General features: G+C 42.9%; 1 protein-coding gene across 2 annotated transcripts in view; it reads right to left on the reverse strand.

Annotated features, from left to right (window-relative positions):
• The window catches only part of TESPA1 (thymocyte expressed, positive selection associated 1), a 27,083-nt gene extending 12,219 nt beyond the window's left edge, over positions 1-14,864 (reverse strand). Inside the window, exons 1-3 of one of the 2 annotated variants that reach the window (XM_077753536.1) lie at positions 14,699-14,864; positions 3,234-3,450; positions 2,248-2,290 (exon numbers count right to left, since the gene is read on the reverse strand). In XM_077753536.1, coding sequence (XP_077609662.1) covers positions 2,248-2,290; positions 3,234-3,396 — 206 coding nt within the window. In that variant the 5' untranslated portion in view covers positions 3,397-3,450; positions 14,699-14,864. Of the gene's footprint in view, positions 1-2,247; positions 2,291-3,233; positions 3,451-5,369; positions 5,415-14,698 lie in introns of those variants that run through there. The other variant, XM_077753537.1, reaches the window with a different exon arrangement.
• Positions 14,865-17,364: the final 2,500 nt, after the last annotated feature.

Here is a 17,364-nt window from a genome sequence, read left to right on the forward strand (position 1 = left end):
TCTCTTAATAAAAATATAAATATAATATTATAAAATATAACTACCTTCTCATTTTACTCCTATTCTTTCCCACTTTTTTCCTTCCCAGAGGTAACCACTATCCTAGAGTTGGTGTGTATCCCTTCTACACATATTTTTCTGAGAAATAAAGAGATCTAGACAGACAGATGCTAAATATACAAGCAGATCTATTTTGTGAAATTTTCAAGTAGCACAAAGTCCCTCCTTTATAAGCCTTACCACTCACATATTATTACAGAGCATAAAGCACTTGTGCATATATTGTATCATTTAAATCTCACAAGAAACTTTGAAACTTTATTATTCTAGCTCTCCACATTCTAGATGAGGAGTCTGAAATAGAAGGAGCGTCGATTGTTTTCTTACAGGTGGTTATACAGAGAATGAGCACAAGTTTTGGCTCAAATCTTGGAACTTTTTACTCACCAGACTATTTTTTCAGTCCATGTTTTGTTTAGGGTTTATCTTTGTAGAATATAGGTGGGGAAAGGTAATATCTGGAGTTTACAATCTTGTATTTCTGTGAATTTATTCTTTTCAGCTAGAACATAGTATGTGTTTTTAAACTTTTATTTATTTTTGAGAGACAGAGACAGAGCATGAATGGGGAAGGAGCAGGGAGAGAGGGTGATACAGAATCTCACCAGGCTCTAGGCTCTGAGCTGTCAGCACAGAGCCTGATGCAGATCTTAAACCCATGGACTGTGAGATCATGATCTGAGCTGAAGTCGGACACTTAACTGACTGAGCCACCCAAGCGCCCCATACTTAGTACGTTTTAATTCAAGTATTTTAAATTACTTGGCCCCCTTTCAGGACATTTAGACAATCAGACATTGGCAAATGCACTGTCAATGATTACTGATGTAAATTGACCCAAGAGTGTGCATGACAGAAAGACATTAACGGAACCGGTTATTGGTTCTCCAGTAGGTATCAGGTGAAGCATTGTAAATCCTAGGACAGTTATGATGCACCAAAATGTGCCAACATTCTTATTACCACCATCGCCTCGCTTTCTGAACTTTGAGGGCAACTTTACTCTGAAGTCAAGGAATTGTGAACCAGATTAAGACAATAAGGACAATATGATTTGTAAACCACAAAAACACAAGATAAGTCCTTCCTGACCTCACCTTCTGGGACAGAGTTGAAATAAATGACCTTCCTACCAAATAAGCAAGGATGGGTTTATTTATATGTTTACAGGTGAGTTCAGATGAAAGACTATGTAAAGTCTGAAACATTCCTGGAGGGGCACTAAGGAGCTGAATTCTCTGCATCAGCACACAGAGGATCAGGTTTAAGTAGGGCATAGAAACTTTCCCTCTGTGTCTGGGTAGACTGAGCCTAAGATGGTACTGATGAGGTGTGGGGTATCATATTTTACTGTTTCTGAGGAGAGAGATACTGCATTTTGCCTTGAAGTACCTTCTCTAGTTCTTCACTGCTTCCTGTGTTCTGTGGTAGAAATGAACACAGTGATGAATTCCTATGATCATAAGAACAATTAGGTTTCAGAGAAATATCTTATGATTTCACTCATGTGTGGAATTTAGGAAACAAAACAGATGAGCTTAGGGGAAGGGAAGGAAAAATAAGATAAAAAGAGAGAGGGCGTCAAACCATATGAGACTCTTAAATGCAGAGAACAAACGGAGGGTTGCTGGAGGGGAGGTGGTGGGGGATGGGCTAGATGGGTGATGGGCATTAAGGAGGACACTTGAGATGAGCACTGGGTGTTGTATGTAAGTGATAAGTCACTGGATTCTACTCCAGAAACCAATACTACACTGCAGGCTAACTAACTTGAGTTTAAATTTAAAAAAAGGCCAATTGGGTTTCTAACCCCTCTCTTGTTATACAGTGTCAGACTCCAGTCTGAAGAAGAAGCAATGGAGGAGGGATCAGAAACAGCCCAGACAGTGCCCACAGCTGCAGATTTCCATCATTCTGGGCTCTAGACCACATCCAGCCTGGATTTCCAGACCTCCACTCCTAACTTAGTCTCTGCCCAGAGCTGCAACTCACTCACGGCCCAGTGCCCACATTCACCCCAAACCCTTGCAATCCACAACCCCCCGCCCACCATTTCAACCTCGCATCTATCTAATCATTAGGCCCAAATCAAACCCATTTCCCTGTCTCTGAGCTCCCGAGAGTCAGTGCCTGTTAGCAGATCCCGCCGTCCACCCCTTTCGGTGCCACGGCCCCTCCGGCACTTACCCACAGTCCTGCAGCCAGTCTTCAATCTTACTGATCGGATTCCCTGGAAACAGCAGAGATCAGATCGCCATGAGAGCTAAAGGAGGTCAGACTTCCTCCCTGCAACTCAGCCCGTTCTGCAACTTTATCCTTATGTAAGCCATGCCATGACCCCTTTACCCCCACAAAGCTTTTCTGTAAGATATGAGAGGAATACTCCCACGTATAAAAATAGTGTATATTTCTTCTCTCTCTGCTTCCCTCCCACTTCTTCCCAGAACCTGGAAAATGCCCAGGATGACAGCCCCACGGCTCCCTTTTCCTCCAGGTTAGGGAACAGGGGTGGCTTCTTCTCTAATAAAATTTTAAAAAATAATAAAAAGAAAAAAAAGTGACAGCAAAAATCAGAATTTTGTGTTTACACTTTTGTTTTCTGCCAAATAAGCAGGGATGGATTTATTTATATAAAAGTGTTTTTTTTTAACTCTTTGTCTATAGTCTCATTTGAGCCTTGAAGAAGCTCTGAGGGTCATGTAGAAAATGTACTACCACTACTTGAGGCACGACCACTTCAATTAGACAAATACGCCTTTGAGAGGTAGGTGACTTGCCAAAGGTCATGCAGCTCTCTAGCAGCAGAGTTACAGCCAGAGTCCCAGCATCCACACTGAGCGGAGCCTTGTTGCACAGACAAAATAAAAACACCCCAAGAGAACCCTGACCTCAGGCCCTAACAGCTCGGGATGATGCAACAATGGATGATGTTTGATGGATGACGCAACAATTTTTCCTAATCTTATGTCTATCTCCCTGTCTCCCATAATCTGTACCTTGTACCACTTCACTCTTCTTCCTTGAAACTCATCAGACCCCTCAGAAGGATCCTCCCTGAATGCTTAGCCTCAACCAGGGACCCGCTGCCCACACTCGGCAGACCTGTGCCTGTCGGCACATTTCCCCCCCTCCCACCAGGCAACGTGGAAGTCTGTTGTCTAACCGCCTCTTACCTTCCTGGAAAACATCATCCAGGCTGGAAGGCTCAGGATCTGAGACATCTTGCAGGGCAGCGGCAGCCTCCTCTTCCAAGACCTGGGTCTGCCAGTGGCGGCTCTGCCGGAGCCAGGCCCTCCGCTTCTCCCAGGATGTGGGGCTCAGCACCGAGCCCTCCATGGCCCTGGCTCAGACTTCAGGACCTTCTGCGGCGCAGTGCTGTTCTTCTGAGATCTGAAACACATAGTCCGTTCAGAAACCACCCCAGGGTGCCCCCACATCTTCCCAGGTCTCCCAGGTCTGCATGAAGGAGCGAGACCCTTCTGCCCATCCAGAAAGAGGAAGGAGCTGTCCAGCCCTTCCTCTGGTTTCCAAAAGAAAAAAAAAAAAAAAGCTCTGAACTAGACGAGAGCAAGTCTTTCAAATCAGCAAATCTGGGAACTTCAAATATCTTATGATGTAAGGGACATTGAGAAAGTTCTTCTAACTTAAAGAACTGCTACTTCTCATGAGAGGTGACATACTGTATTAAAAAATAACGTTTCCGGTATGTGGGAGGCTCAGTTGGTTGAGCATCTGACTCTTGATTTTGGCTCATGTTATAATCCCAGGGTTGTAGGATCAGGCTCTGTGCTGAGCGAGGAGCATGCTTAAGATTCTCTCTCTCTCTCTAGGGGCGCCTAGGTGGCTCAGTTAGTTGGGTGTACGACTTCAGCTCACATCATGATCTCAATGGTCATGAGTTTGAAATCCCTGTTGGATTCTGTGCTGACAAGCTCAGAGCCTGGAGCCTGCTTCAGACTCTGTGTCTTCCTCTCTCACTGCCCCTCTCCCCCTCATGCTCTGTCTCTCTCTGTCTCTCAAAAATGAATAAACGCTAAAAATTTTTTTTTAAAGATTCCTTCTCTCTCTCTCTCTGCCCCTCCCCTCCTTGAGTGCATGCTGTCTCTAAAACAAAACAAAACAAAACAAAATAACTTTTTTCTAATCCTTAATGATGTTGCCTCTCAGAATCTTCCATTAAAATGAAATATCTTTAAATTTGCATTTTTTTACATTTTTATTTATTATTGAGAGGCAGAGAGAGACAGAGCATGAGCAGGGGAGGGTCAGAGAGAGGGGGAGACACAGGATCTGAAACAGGCTCCAGGCTCTGAGCTGTCAGCACAGAGCCTGATGCAGGGCTCAAACTCACAAACTGCAAGATCATGAACCAAGCTGAAGTCAGATGCTTAACTTACTGAGCCACCCAGGCACCTCTAAATTTGCAATTTACACAGTTTACTTCATTTGCTCTTCATAGAGATACATGAAGAATTTCCAGGTCTCAAAGGTTAAACAACTTTTTTTAAGGTGCCACAGCCTGGATGTCACTCCAACCACAACCATTCTGAGTTTGTTGTTTGGTTTTGTTTCCTGTTTCATACATTAGGGTCCACATAAGATCTCTCTTGGAAAAGAAATCCCATAATACAAACAACAAAGTGTCATGGCTTTATGCAATTAGCAGTCACAACCTTCAGGATCATTATTTTCTAATTTGTCAACTTGGGTTTCTCCACAGCTATGAGTTAACCCCTCAGTTCATCAATGCATTTGTGTGTGTGTGTGTGTGTGTACGCTAGTTTTTATTTTAGAGATGTGGGGAGGGGCAGAGGGAGAGGGAGAGAGAATCCTAAGCAGGCTTCATGCTCAGTGTGGAACGCAACGTGGGGCTCAATCCCACAACTGTTGAGACCATGACTTGAGTCAAAATCGAGTCAGATGCTCAACTAACTGAGCCACCCAGGTGCCCCAATGCATTTATATTTCATTTAACACTGCCCACTGAACATCTCTGTGTTCCTCCCGAAGATATATTCTGATGCCATTAGTCACTTATTCAAAGAGAGAGAAGGAGGGGAAACATCACTTGACTGTCCAAATAGAGCTTAAAAAGCCTTGAGGCTGATGTACCTTGAGGCACATTCATTAGCTTATACTCTGTCCTTATACTCTGTCCATTAGCTTATACTCTCATTCCTCTGCTCCCTGGAGCTGCCATCAATGGCTTCATCTTCACTGCTGTGCTTTTAATTGTTGGAGCAAGGGAGGGGACGCCTGGGTGGCTCAGTCAGTTAAGCATACGACTTCAGCTCAGATCATGATCTCACCGTTCAGGAGTTTGAGTCCGCTGTTGGGCTTTATGCTGACAGCTCAGAGCCTGGAGCCTGCTTCAGATTCTGTGTCTCTCTCTCTCTCTGCTCCTCTCCTGCTCATGCTGTCTCTCTCTCTCTCTCTCTCAAAAATAAATAAACATTGATTTTTTTAATTGTGGGAGCAAGGGAAAACAAAAGGAAAAAAATAAGAAGAGTGCCAGTTTCCTTAGACTTTTATTCTTCAAGGGCTTGAAAAAGAAAATCATTAGGGAGGTGTTCAACAATTTAGGCCCTAAAACAGCTGTTTTTGAGAACATCCCAAATATATGGTGCCTTCCTAGGGCAATAAAATTGTTTTGGATGCCTCTGCTTGTTACAGACAAAACATGTCCAGAGAAAACTAATACATATATACTGTTGTCTGAGCTAAATTCTTTCACTTCATGTCCAGACCAAGCGCAAAAATATCCTCCTAGGAGAGACAGCAGTCCGCACAACGAGTCGTTGTTAACTCTGGGCACCGGCGCTTTGTCCACTGCTTGTGCCTTTTAAGGCAAATTAAATGAATACATTAAGCTTGTGATGCAGGCAGGCCACAGAGAGGTGGTGCAGAAAAAAATTTGTCCTTTAGACAGAGTTCTTGTGAAGTGATAAACGTCAAAATGAAACTACCACTAGAATGAACTTAGGAAAAGAGTCTTAAAAGCTTTGATTGGGATTTGTTTACCTAGCTCATCACCTTCAAAATATTGACTACGTTAATGTCAGTTGGTCCAGAGAAGAAAACATGAAAGACTGACTTGCCTACTGTCTTTAATTCCCAGAGTTAATGGACCTCATCTAAACCACAAGAACTCTTCAGCTCACAAAGAGCTTTTTTGGTGATGAAGGGAATTTAAAAGGAAGGCAGGAGGGCAGGAAAAAAGGAGGGGACGAAGAAGTGAAAGAAGGAGAGAAGAAAGGAAGGAAGGAAGGAAAGAGGGAAGGAAGGAGGGAAGGAAGGAAGGAGGGAGGGAAGATGGGGGGAAGGAGGGAGGAGACGAAGGATGGAGGAGAGGAAAGAAGGAGGGGAGGAAGGAAGAGGGAAGGAAAGAAGGAAAGAAAGAATATGTGACTCTCACACTTTACTCTGCCACCTGCTACTGGTATGCCTTTGGGAAATTTAGTCCATTTCTCTGGTCTCGGTTTCTCAACTGGGACATTATGCCCTAAAATCTGATGCTTCTCATACCATAAACTTGCAATGTGTCATTTTACAGCTGAACCCCCAAAGGCCTAGCAGAGTGTCAGAATCTCATCGATTGAGATGGGAGATAGACGCCTCTACTTGGGTTTCAACATCCTCTGTGATACGGATCTATTCTACATTCCTCCACAACTTAGAAAATATATTACACACATATAGGCTAAGTTCCTCTCTGCCTCCTGAAAATACTTATCTCCTTTTAAACCCTACACCTTTCTCATGTTCTTTCACCTCTCCATATTCCTCTCCCTTGGCCTTTACATACATCCTTGCAATAGTCAAAGTACTTGCAAATCTCATTCTTAACCAACCTTCTTCATGAAGTCAAACCTGGCCTACAATAGTTACCTTCATGTATTTCCTTCCCTGCCTTTTTTTTTTTTTTTTTTGCTTCTTAGTCCTTATCACTAGCAAACTTTATATTTTATTTATTCATCCAATTTATTGTTTGATTTTCTGATTGGAATATAAACTTCACAAGGATAGAGATTTTGTCTGGGTTGTTCACTGCTGTATACTTAATGCATAAAACTGAAAAGAATTCATTGTAGTTGCTTCGTAAATACTTATTCTCTAAATGAATGAATATTCATAGTAGGTGACTATTCCCCAAAGGAGCCCATTGTGTTACAGATTCATCGTAATCTAAGAGGCCTATGTAGGGAGATCAGCTTTGAAAGTGTTAACAATGAACTTATAACTAAGCATGTAACAGTGTTTCCAGCTTCAAGTTGGAGAAAAAAGATGAATTTGAGAGGTAGTCTAAGACTTGTTTCTGTTCTAGAAGTTCCTTTAATTATGAACAGAAGTTGTAATTTCTTAGCTATTCCTTTCTTTTCTAAGTTTATTATTATTATGTTTTTAGTAATCTCTATACCTATATAGTAATCTCTATACCTAATGTGGGGCTTGAACTCCCGACCATGAGATCAAGGGTCCCATGATCTTCTGACTGAGCCAGCCAGGTGCCCCTTCTTAACTATTCTTATTTGCTCTTCTGCCCTATGCACAAAGGTTCTACTCAATGTAAATACCTACAGGGAAAAGCCTATAGAACCAGAATTCTCAATATGTGAGTGTTCCAAAGAAGGGCTTTCATGTATGTAGGTCTATGAATGACTATTATGGTTATGGCAACAAAAAGGCTAGACAAGTTAAGGGCTCTACCATCCACTGAGAAGGACTACCATTTTTAGAGCAATCTGTGTGAGAATGGAATACTGTCTTCACTAGGGAAAGCCACATGTTTCAAGTCTGAAAGAAAAGATGCAAACCATATCTAAGCTAATCTCAACAGTGGCAAACTGGACGTGGGCCCAGAGAATTGAGCAATTTTCCCAATCTCTGCCACAGAGACCTGTTCATGGGTGTTATATGGGAATGAGAAGCTCGGCGATATTATGAGGGAGGGAGGGATAGAACTGTCTGGTTAGTGGTCACTGGGAAGAAGCTGTGCTGCCGAGAGATAGGAAACTGAGTATTCTTCGTGGGAATCTGGAGGAAGTGGCACATGATATCAGAGGACCACATCTGCAGTGACAGCGTTAGAAAGAATTGAAGGATGAGTGCAGGCACCAGTTAAGACGGCACCTTTGAAGGCTTTGGGGCCTCATGTAATAGAGGGAAGGGTGTGGAGATATTTCCTTCAGACAAGTCATACAAACACATACACCCACATGTACACAGAATGTGGTGCAGTGAAAAGAGTGCTGACTGGGAGGAATCGGGAGATGTGGGCATTCTTCCAAACTTCTTGTCCAATTCATTGACTTCTGGCCAGTCAATGACATTCTCTCCTTGGGGAGCAGTTTCATCCTCTTGAAAATGAATTGGTGGGATTCAATGTTGTATACATTTACCTTCAAGGCCAATGTATATGGGTTTATTTGAGTTGGGTTTAAAATATCTGTATGGATAGGGGTGCCTGGGTGGCTTAGTCAGTTAAGCGTCCGACTTTCGCTTAGGTCATGATCTCGCGGTTCATGGGTTCGAGCCCCGCGTCGGGCTCTGTGCTGACTGCCAGCTCAGAGCCTGGAGCCTGTTTCAGTCTGTGACTCCCTCTCTCTCTGACCCTCCCCTGCTCATGCTGTCTCTCTCTCTCTCTCCTAGAAATAAATAAAAAAAAATTAAAAAAAAATTCCTTTAAAAAAATAAAAATAAAAAATAAAATATCTGTATGGATAATACCTGTAAAAGCAAATGCCTTTGTATAGTTTCCCCCAAAAGCTTTAGAAAATGGTCCAGCAGCCTCTGGTGTTACTTCCCACTTGGCAGATCCCCTTTTAAGGTGACCCTGGCTTATGAGGTTCCTGCACTTCCAACTTTCACTGACCCAGGAAAGTGGTGAGTCTTGAATGAGGGAGGCTGAGAAGGCACCCAAATGAGTATGATTCCATCAGGTGTTACTCACTGACCTCCAGCATTTTTTTCAACTTTTCCGCTTCTGTTTCTTTGGCTTATGCAGTGTCATCTACCTCCCTCTCTATGCAGACAAATTCTGTCTATACCTTGAAGGCTGATTCAAGTCATTGCATCTCTTACCTGCCTCTAGCAACCACCACATGTGCCTCTACCACGTTCAGCAAGAGGTACATGGTCACCCATCTGGATGCTATGTGACACTCATCATCAACCCTTCCCCAAGCCCCATCTCAGACACAGCATCGTACCTTGCAACAGGAAGGGCTCAGCAAATGCTGTACCTGCAGAGAAGTGAGAATCAGACTGGAGCTGAAGAATTACCCTCATTTAGTATATGTTGTGGGACAGGTGCTCCTGACTTTCCACAAGGTCTCAAATCCTAATGTATGTATATTTTTTATACATTGTAGTGAAGAGGAAAGAGGTTTGGGGCATAGCCATGCTGATCTTTTGTTGATGGAATTAGGGTCTTACCAAATTTTGTAAAGCTTAAAGTATCAAGTTCTTTTATATTTAAAAAATTATTTTTCCAGAATGTTCCATTCTAAGTTTCCATTCCTTGGTCAGAGGTTCCTTTTGGAATCTGATTGCTATCTTTCTTGATGCTGGTTTATATTATAATATTGTATTTAATCTAACTTCTATGAGGAAGGAAGTCCTCGCTTGCTGGTTATTTTTCTCTGATGTTTCTACTAATTGCCTGCCCCTCCAACCCAAAAATCCCCACACTGGTTCTATTGATATTTATCTGGATTATCCTTTAAAACCTCATTTTCCCCTTCTGCTCTCGTTTCCAGCCCTTTGTGATTTTTCTCTTTTCTACAGTTCTCTAAAGGTTCATGCCCCAAATATTTCTCCACAATCTGTCCAATGTTCTGGAATCTGACTACAACAAATAGAGGCGGGAATTCTCTTTGTTCTAAGGATGTTATAGTTAAAAATAGAAATTTCAGCTGATAGGATGGAAGTTAGACAGAAGGAGATTCAGGAATTAAGAGCTGTGAAATGAGTCTTAGAATAACAAAAATCATCAGCAGAAACAGCAAGTTCAGTAGCAGAGAAAACCTTTGCAGTTCTGTCATTATTACTACATTGAGAACATCATATACCTCAAGTTTGTTTTTCTAAGAAAGAGATGTCATCAGCTTTGCTATATATTAACATGGGCGAGTCAAAATGATAGGTGCTAATAATAACTGGGATGTGTAGAGTACCTTATATTTATCCATACAACCTTCTTGTAAACACTAACACTTAATCCCGACAATCACCTTTGAGCTAATTATTGTTATGTGAAACTCAGGGGGATAGTGACTTACCCAGGGTCATATATTTGGGATCTTGTAATGCTGAGGTTTAAACTCAAGTTGGTCTGACTTTAGTTGTGCAGCCTTTCCATTAATTATAGAACAGGAAAAAACCTAATGTCACCACCCAAATAACAGTGGTAAATGAAATTGGGGATAAAAGAAAAGAGAAACTATTTTTGTAAATTATCCATTTTGCATGCTGTAATAACTCTCCACCTTATAGCCTAGTATAGAAGAGACAGCATAAACCAAAATTAATTTATCCTTGGCTTTGGGATAGCCTTAGTGAAGGAAGCATTGCTTCGTTCAGTTATTAGCAGAGTTTTCCTTCTGAACTCCAACTAGATTATAAAACAGCTTTGCCTTTGTCAGGCTTACAGAGTGGTTTAGCAACAAGGGTCCAACTTGGTTCTAGTTGAGAGGAAAAGGGCTGCCTACAATTGCACATCACTTTCAGATTGTTGTGCCTTTCAGAACATTTGGTGAAGTTTCTAGAGCAGCACAGCCAATCAGAGCCAGTTTAGGAAATCTTGTGGGAAGACCTGGGAACTTAGCTTGGTTATGGGTGCTCAGAAGCTTGAAGCAATTGGTATTTATCATAACTTGGCAGGGGAGAGAGAGAGTGCACAAGTGGGGAAGGGGCAGAAAGAGAGAGGGGGACGGAAGATCTGAAACAGGCTCTGTGCTGATGGCAGCAAGCTCCATGCAGGGCTCAGATTCACCAGCTGTGAGAGCCAATGTCAAATGCTTAACCCACTGAGCCACCCAGGTGCCCTGAACTATTTAAATATTTTAACTATCATTATGGATCTACCATTTTGTCCCTGTCAAATATCAGCTCCGTTCATAGGTATCTCACGGGGATATTTTTTTTTTTAAATAATTTTTTTTTAAATATTTTTATTTATTTCTAGGATAGAGAGAGACAGCGTGNTGTTGATAGGTATCTCACGGGGATATTTTTAAGGGGCCCGGTGAGGATGGCCAACTCTTGAGAAGGAAAATTGTAGAAAGAGCAAGGGCCTTGGAATCAGAATAACTTGTTTGGAATCACAGTTCTATCTCCTTACTTCTTAAGTGTCCTTGGTAAATTACGTGTCCCCTCTAAACCTGAGTTTCTTTATATGTAAAACAGGTAACACAACTCGTTGAGCTATTGAGAGCTAATATCAGGTAATGTATGTTAAGTCCCTGATAGATAAGGGAGGTGCTTAATAAATGATAGCAATGATTATTATTAATCTTCCCTCAGTGTAAAACATTCACTAAAGTTGGGATATTTCCAGTTATAAGAAGGGATAAGGGCTGAGCAGCATGATGCAGTAGTGTGTGTAAAATCCATATGGTGAAAGAGAGGTGTTGCTGTTAAGCAGAGATGAAACATAAACGCTAAGTAGGTCCTTTCTTCTTACTTAATGCCCAAAGAGATCGGAGAGATCACTTAATCCCAGTCAGTCATTTTGAAAAAGAGTAGGGGTGAGGAGGGAGGGAGAGAGAGAAAAAAAGATAAAGAGAGGGAGGGTGAGAACGAGAATGAGAGAGAGAGACTTATCTGAGATCACATAAAACATTAAGGTTATAAATGGGACTCAAAGTCACAAGTCCCGAGCCCCATGTGTATGCTTTTTCTTTTACATCACGCAGCCTTCCTCAGGCCACTCTGGTTTCTACTCTGGGCCTCCTCCCACGGATGTGTATCAGACAGACCTCTCCTCTCTTCTGTCTATACTGTGCCTACACCCAAGCAGGGCCTATAAACCAGGACTAAGAGTAAAAACAAGCGTGGGAAGAGAGAAGAAGGAAACAGAGTTTCCATGATGAGGCCCACAAGACCTTCCACATCTCATCCTCATTTACAGCCAAGATACACACATATCACCACCATTGCAAAGGGAAATCCCAGGACAGCCATTTCTCTGTTTGTAGCTAGGACAAACTCCACCTCCAACCAGGGGGCCTGCACCCCACTCGACACACCTCCAGCCTACACTGTGCTCTCACATGCCTTCCTAGATAGGAAACACATTCCTAATTTCTAGTTCTCTTCCATGTCACTGTAGTTGGGAAGGTCTTCAGAACAACCATTACCCTGAGCATAGCAATTGAGCATTGGGAGACATCTGTGGTCTAAAGCAGCAGTTCAATCTATTTCAGGGGGAAAGAGGGATGTTATTTGAAAAATAATACCAAGAAAATCCAATTAATCAGTATAACTATGTTACCCTTCCCTTTCACCATCTCTCTGCCACAAATAATTTCAGCCGAATAAACACTGAAAGAAGACCACCAGAGACCTCTTTCTCTCTCCTTCCTTTTCTTCCTTACGCCCACCTCCACAGTGTGACTGAGTCCTAAGGAAGGCTTGTCAAGTGCCACAGGAAATACGAAACTTATGCATTTGGAAAAGAGTCATCCAGGGGTCTCATTGTTGGGAGACACTAAATTTTTTCACCTGGATGAGCTATGAAGACAGCAGGGCTAAGCGACATCTGTTCATCTGTTCTGGTTTGTAGACAGCTCGGTCTAGAGACAGAAGTGAGGACGAGTGTATTTCTTGGCTCTGTGAACCCATGTCTTCAATTCTTCATCCCTGTTTCCATGGTAATGCAGCCCTTTCACTCATGTGCTCATTTTCATTCTCCCCTCATATTTTCCGCATATCTATGCCCTCTCTTCTCAAAATCCACGTTTAAGCAATTTTGCATTAGGCGTGGGTGTGGGCAGGGCACAAAGTACAGTGGGTACAGAATACCCACTTTGATTTTGTCCTTCAGGTGGAAAACAGTTGTCAGTTTTCAAGTGGCAATAAATGTCTGATCTTTTTCCCTTACTGTAGACTAGAGTGGGCCCATGAGTCATGATCTAAGCTGAGACCAAACTTCCTCTCCATTCTCTGTTAGAATGCGAGTCATATAAACCCTGAGCTAAAAATGACTGTTCTGATTCCTGTGGCCACTATGTAATGCTTAATCCCAGGTCTCCATCCCCCCTTCAGGGGGCCAGAGAGTTCTGAGAAAAGGTCATTAATATGGTTCTAAACTCCCTGGGGTGTCCATGAATAAGAAATCATTTGTTAGATCTCTTTCTATCCCTCTTGTTATACCTTCTGCTTATACTCTATAACCCCGATAATATTCTAGTAGAGGGAGATAATAAACCTGGCCTTCCTTCCTCCTAATAACGCTTCCTGTTAAAGGACAATCATGCCAAGATTGTTGGCTCCAACCACTCAAGCCTAACAACCCTTAAGTCGGCAGCTTGCACACACAAGATGAAAGCCTCCAACCTCGTATCCTCAGCCTGCCATGTACTGTCTAAAAAGCCCCCTTGCCTAGATAGGCGGTCATTTGTGATCGATAGAGTCACCAGTACTTAGAAATCCTCACGATCTTATCAAAACATTTCTGTGGGGCTATTTTCCCTTGTCCTTGTTCTGTGTTGGGGACCTGCCTCTTCTCCACCCACTGGAAAGCACAGGAACACAGCAGGGGCCTGGGAAAACCCCAGCGCAGAGGATCTTTCCACTCCTCTACCTTCCCCAAAACTCACATAGGGAGTGACGTGCTCACCCTGGCTACCACTAAGACAAGGGATGTTGGAGGAGCACAGATCCCCCCTCCACCGCAGATGATGGAACTCATTAAGTGGCCAACATATCTATAGATCCATCTCTGAGATGGACAGTTTGAAAAGCAACCCTCACAGGTGGTTATCTGTCTAGAACCTTCCCGTTGAGTTGGCCATCCACTGTCCAGTTGGGTGAATTCTCCCTCATATCTAATCCCAGTCTATCTTGCTGTAGTTTATCTCCTCACCAGCTTTCTTCTGCAGCTCCTGAGGAAAGTAGTCACATCCACAAAAGCAACATTGATTTAGGCTAGGGATTCCCCCTAGTTCACAGTTATGGCCACTGGAATGGCCATAACTTCCCTGCAGGGAAGTTGAGAAACTTTTCTCCTTGAGAACTTTTCGAAGTTAGAATCAGATTGAAATAACAGTGCAAGAAAGTATAGCAAGACACAGAGAGGGACTTCCCAGGTGAGAAAGGTTAAAAAAAATTCCTAATTATTAATTCAGGTCTTCAGAGGAACCCATGTTTTGTGACCCGACATGAAATATCTCTCTGGGAATAGGAAGAAGGAGAGAGAGAGAGAGAGAAAGAGAGAGAAAGCAGGGGTCTTTTTGTTCCGAGAGGCACAGTGATGAATTTTTTTAAGGTTGAAGCCAAGGATGTGGGAGATTTGCTCCTGACTTTTCCCTCTTCCTGATTTCCCTCTTCCTGATTTTCCCTCCTACCTGCTTCCTCCTATCTCCCATCACCATCCCAATCAGTATGGTCTTAAAACTGAGGTGGAAATTATACTCACCTGTCTGCTGGTAGGGAGCAGAGTGTGAAGCAAAGCGGTTGTCAAAGCCCGGCCAAGCCCTTCCCAGGTATCGGGATCTGAGTGAGGCCAGTGACAAAGTATCATATTGCATGTTGTACCTTTCTCTCTGTCTTCATGAAACTGCTGTTGCTAGCTCAGAAAGGGGAAGCGGAAATGAGAACACATACGCACACGCGCGCGCACACACACATAGACACGCACACACACACACACACACACACACACACAGAGTCCCCACCTCCGCCTCCTACCCAGCCACATCCTTTGCTCTAGCTCTGGAGACTGAAGAACAAAAGATCTGAAGTCACTGAGCTCACCACTAAGGAGCCCTTCCTGTCAGAGGGCTGCCTTGCTCTTTTCAAAACAAGAGGTCTTTTCCTATGAAGGGAAAGGCACAGCCCACCTAACAATGTGGGCATAGGAGTCTTCCTACACGTAACTGGAATCTCACGACTGTGATAAAGCTTTCTGTCCCCAGGAGGAGGAGTGTCTGAAAGTTCCCCCATATTTATCACAGAGAAAATGCTCACAGCCCCATCACACACTTGAGATCGCTCTAAGCCCAAATCGATCAGTTTGCATAACTCTTTCACACTCTGGTAAATTCTCTAGATGCTTCTTTTCAAATACCGCATGCGATCATAGGCAACTTCTTGGGGGGTTCACTTCTCAGCCTTTTGCTTTTATACAAATCACTTTAAAGTTTTTCTTTCTTCCTTTCTTTTTTAATATAGGATTGCTTTCCCAAGGAATTTTTAAAGCTCTGTCACATCCTGGAGATGTCCCCAGTTCATTGGCTTTCAGTTCCAAGAAGCTTTCTTAAACTCTGAAAAGTTTTCCCAATCCCCAATCCCTCCCACCCCCAGCTAGCATTTGGCATTGTGGACCAGCCCTCGCTCCACCTCTCCAGCATCTGCCAAAACGGCTTCCTCTCTCTTCGCTTGACGTCTATGGTCAAGCTGTCTCCCATCCCTCTCACCGGATCCTATTCTGTTTCCTTCCATGTAGCATTTACAAATATTTATCCCAGGACCCTTGTGCAAGGCATACCTCGAATGTGCTAAGTGTGACTGATGTTCGCATATGTGTTCTTTCCTTTCTTTCATTTCCCCATTCTCTTCTTTCTTTCATTTCCCCATTCTTTTCTTTCAAATGTTATGGCTATAACTACAGGTGCATCTCTTTTTACCGTGTCCCTAAATTCCATTTCCCAATGCAAATAGGCCAACTCTTTGGCTATCCACAGTAGAGCGATGGTATGGTGGAAAGAAGCCTGCAATAGAATTCTTGCTTGTCAAATTAAGTTCTCTAAACATTATTTCCCTTAAGGGTAATATGAGTAAAATAATACTTCTCTCAGTTTCTCTTTCAAATACACACATACACAAACACACACACACACACACAAATGCATTTTTTTACACGTAGGGATGAAAATGTCTAATACATTTTTCAGTCCCACAGTAGGTACTTTTTGAGAATTCCTTCAAGGTCAACAAGGAAAAAAAAATCCAAACTCAGCATTCTCTTGGTCTCTTTATATCACCATTCTACACCATTAAGTATAAAAACTAAACTGGTGGAACTTTAAAAATTCTTTTTAACCCTGTTTCTGAAATGCAATATTTTCCTTAACAGTTGGGGTTCCTCTATAGGTAGTTTGTAAATATGGAAGGGCATTTTAATTTCCAGAGTGACCGTCAAGTCACTCTGAGTGCCTGAGTGCCTGAGGGCCAAAGATGCTAAATGTCTTTGAAGGTACAAGACTTTCCAGCACAAGGAATGATTGATTGTCCCGGCCAAAATGCTAACATTCTGATACACACTGGTAGTGTCATGGTTAGGAGAGCAGGCTTTGGCATCAGACTCTGGCACTAGGGAGTTCAGCAGTCCTGCACGTGTTAATTAACATCTCCGGGCCTCAACTTCCTCATCTGCAAAATGGAGACAATGTTCCTTAAAGGAGGGGTTGCAAAGCTGTAGGAATAAAGGAAAGGAATGTAGGGTATTGACTCACCACAAATGCTCAACAAGTTGCAGCTATTTTTTCCTAGCTCTTTTTAAAATTTTTTAAATGTTTTATTTATTTCTGAGAGAGAGACAGCATAAGCAGGAGAGAGTCAGAGAGAGAGAGAGACACAGAATCTGAAACAGGCCCCAGACTCTGAGCTAGCTGCCAGCTCAGAGCCTGACGCAGGGCTCGAACCCACAAACTATGAAATCATGACCTGAGCCGAAGTCGGACGCCTAACCGACTGAGCCCCCCAGGTGCCCCTTTCCTAGCTCTTTAATACCATTTTCAGTATATCGAGCAGGCTGTCTGTCTGTATATGTCAAAGTCACTTCATTTATTAGAAGCCGTTTCTCAAGCCAATTTCTAGAGATTTTTTTTGTTAATTCAAAGAAGACAATTGCTATTTTGTGTGATTTAAAAACAATTTTTTATGGTTTATTTACTGTTGAGCGAGAGAGAGTGTGAGCTGGGGAGAGGCAGAGAGAGGGAGACAGAGAATCTGAAGCAGGCTCCAAGCTCTGAGCTGTCAGCACAGAGCCTGACGTGGGGCTCGAATCCACAAGCTGTGAGATCATGACCTGAGCCGAAGTCGGATGCCCAACCGACCGAGCCCCCCCAGCACCCATGCGTG

Source organism: Crocuta crocuta, unplaced genomic scaffold, assembly GCF_008692635.1.
Source record: "Crocuta crocuta isolate KB4526 unplaced genomic scaffold, BGI_CrCroc_1.0 scaffold30, whole genome shotgun sequence".
NCBI classification, from domain to species: domain Eukaryota; kingdom Metazoa; phylum Chordata; class Mammalia; order Carnivora; family Hyaenidae; genus Crocuta; species Crocuta crocuta.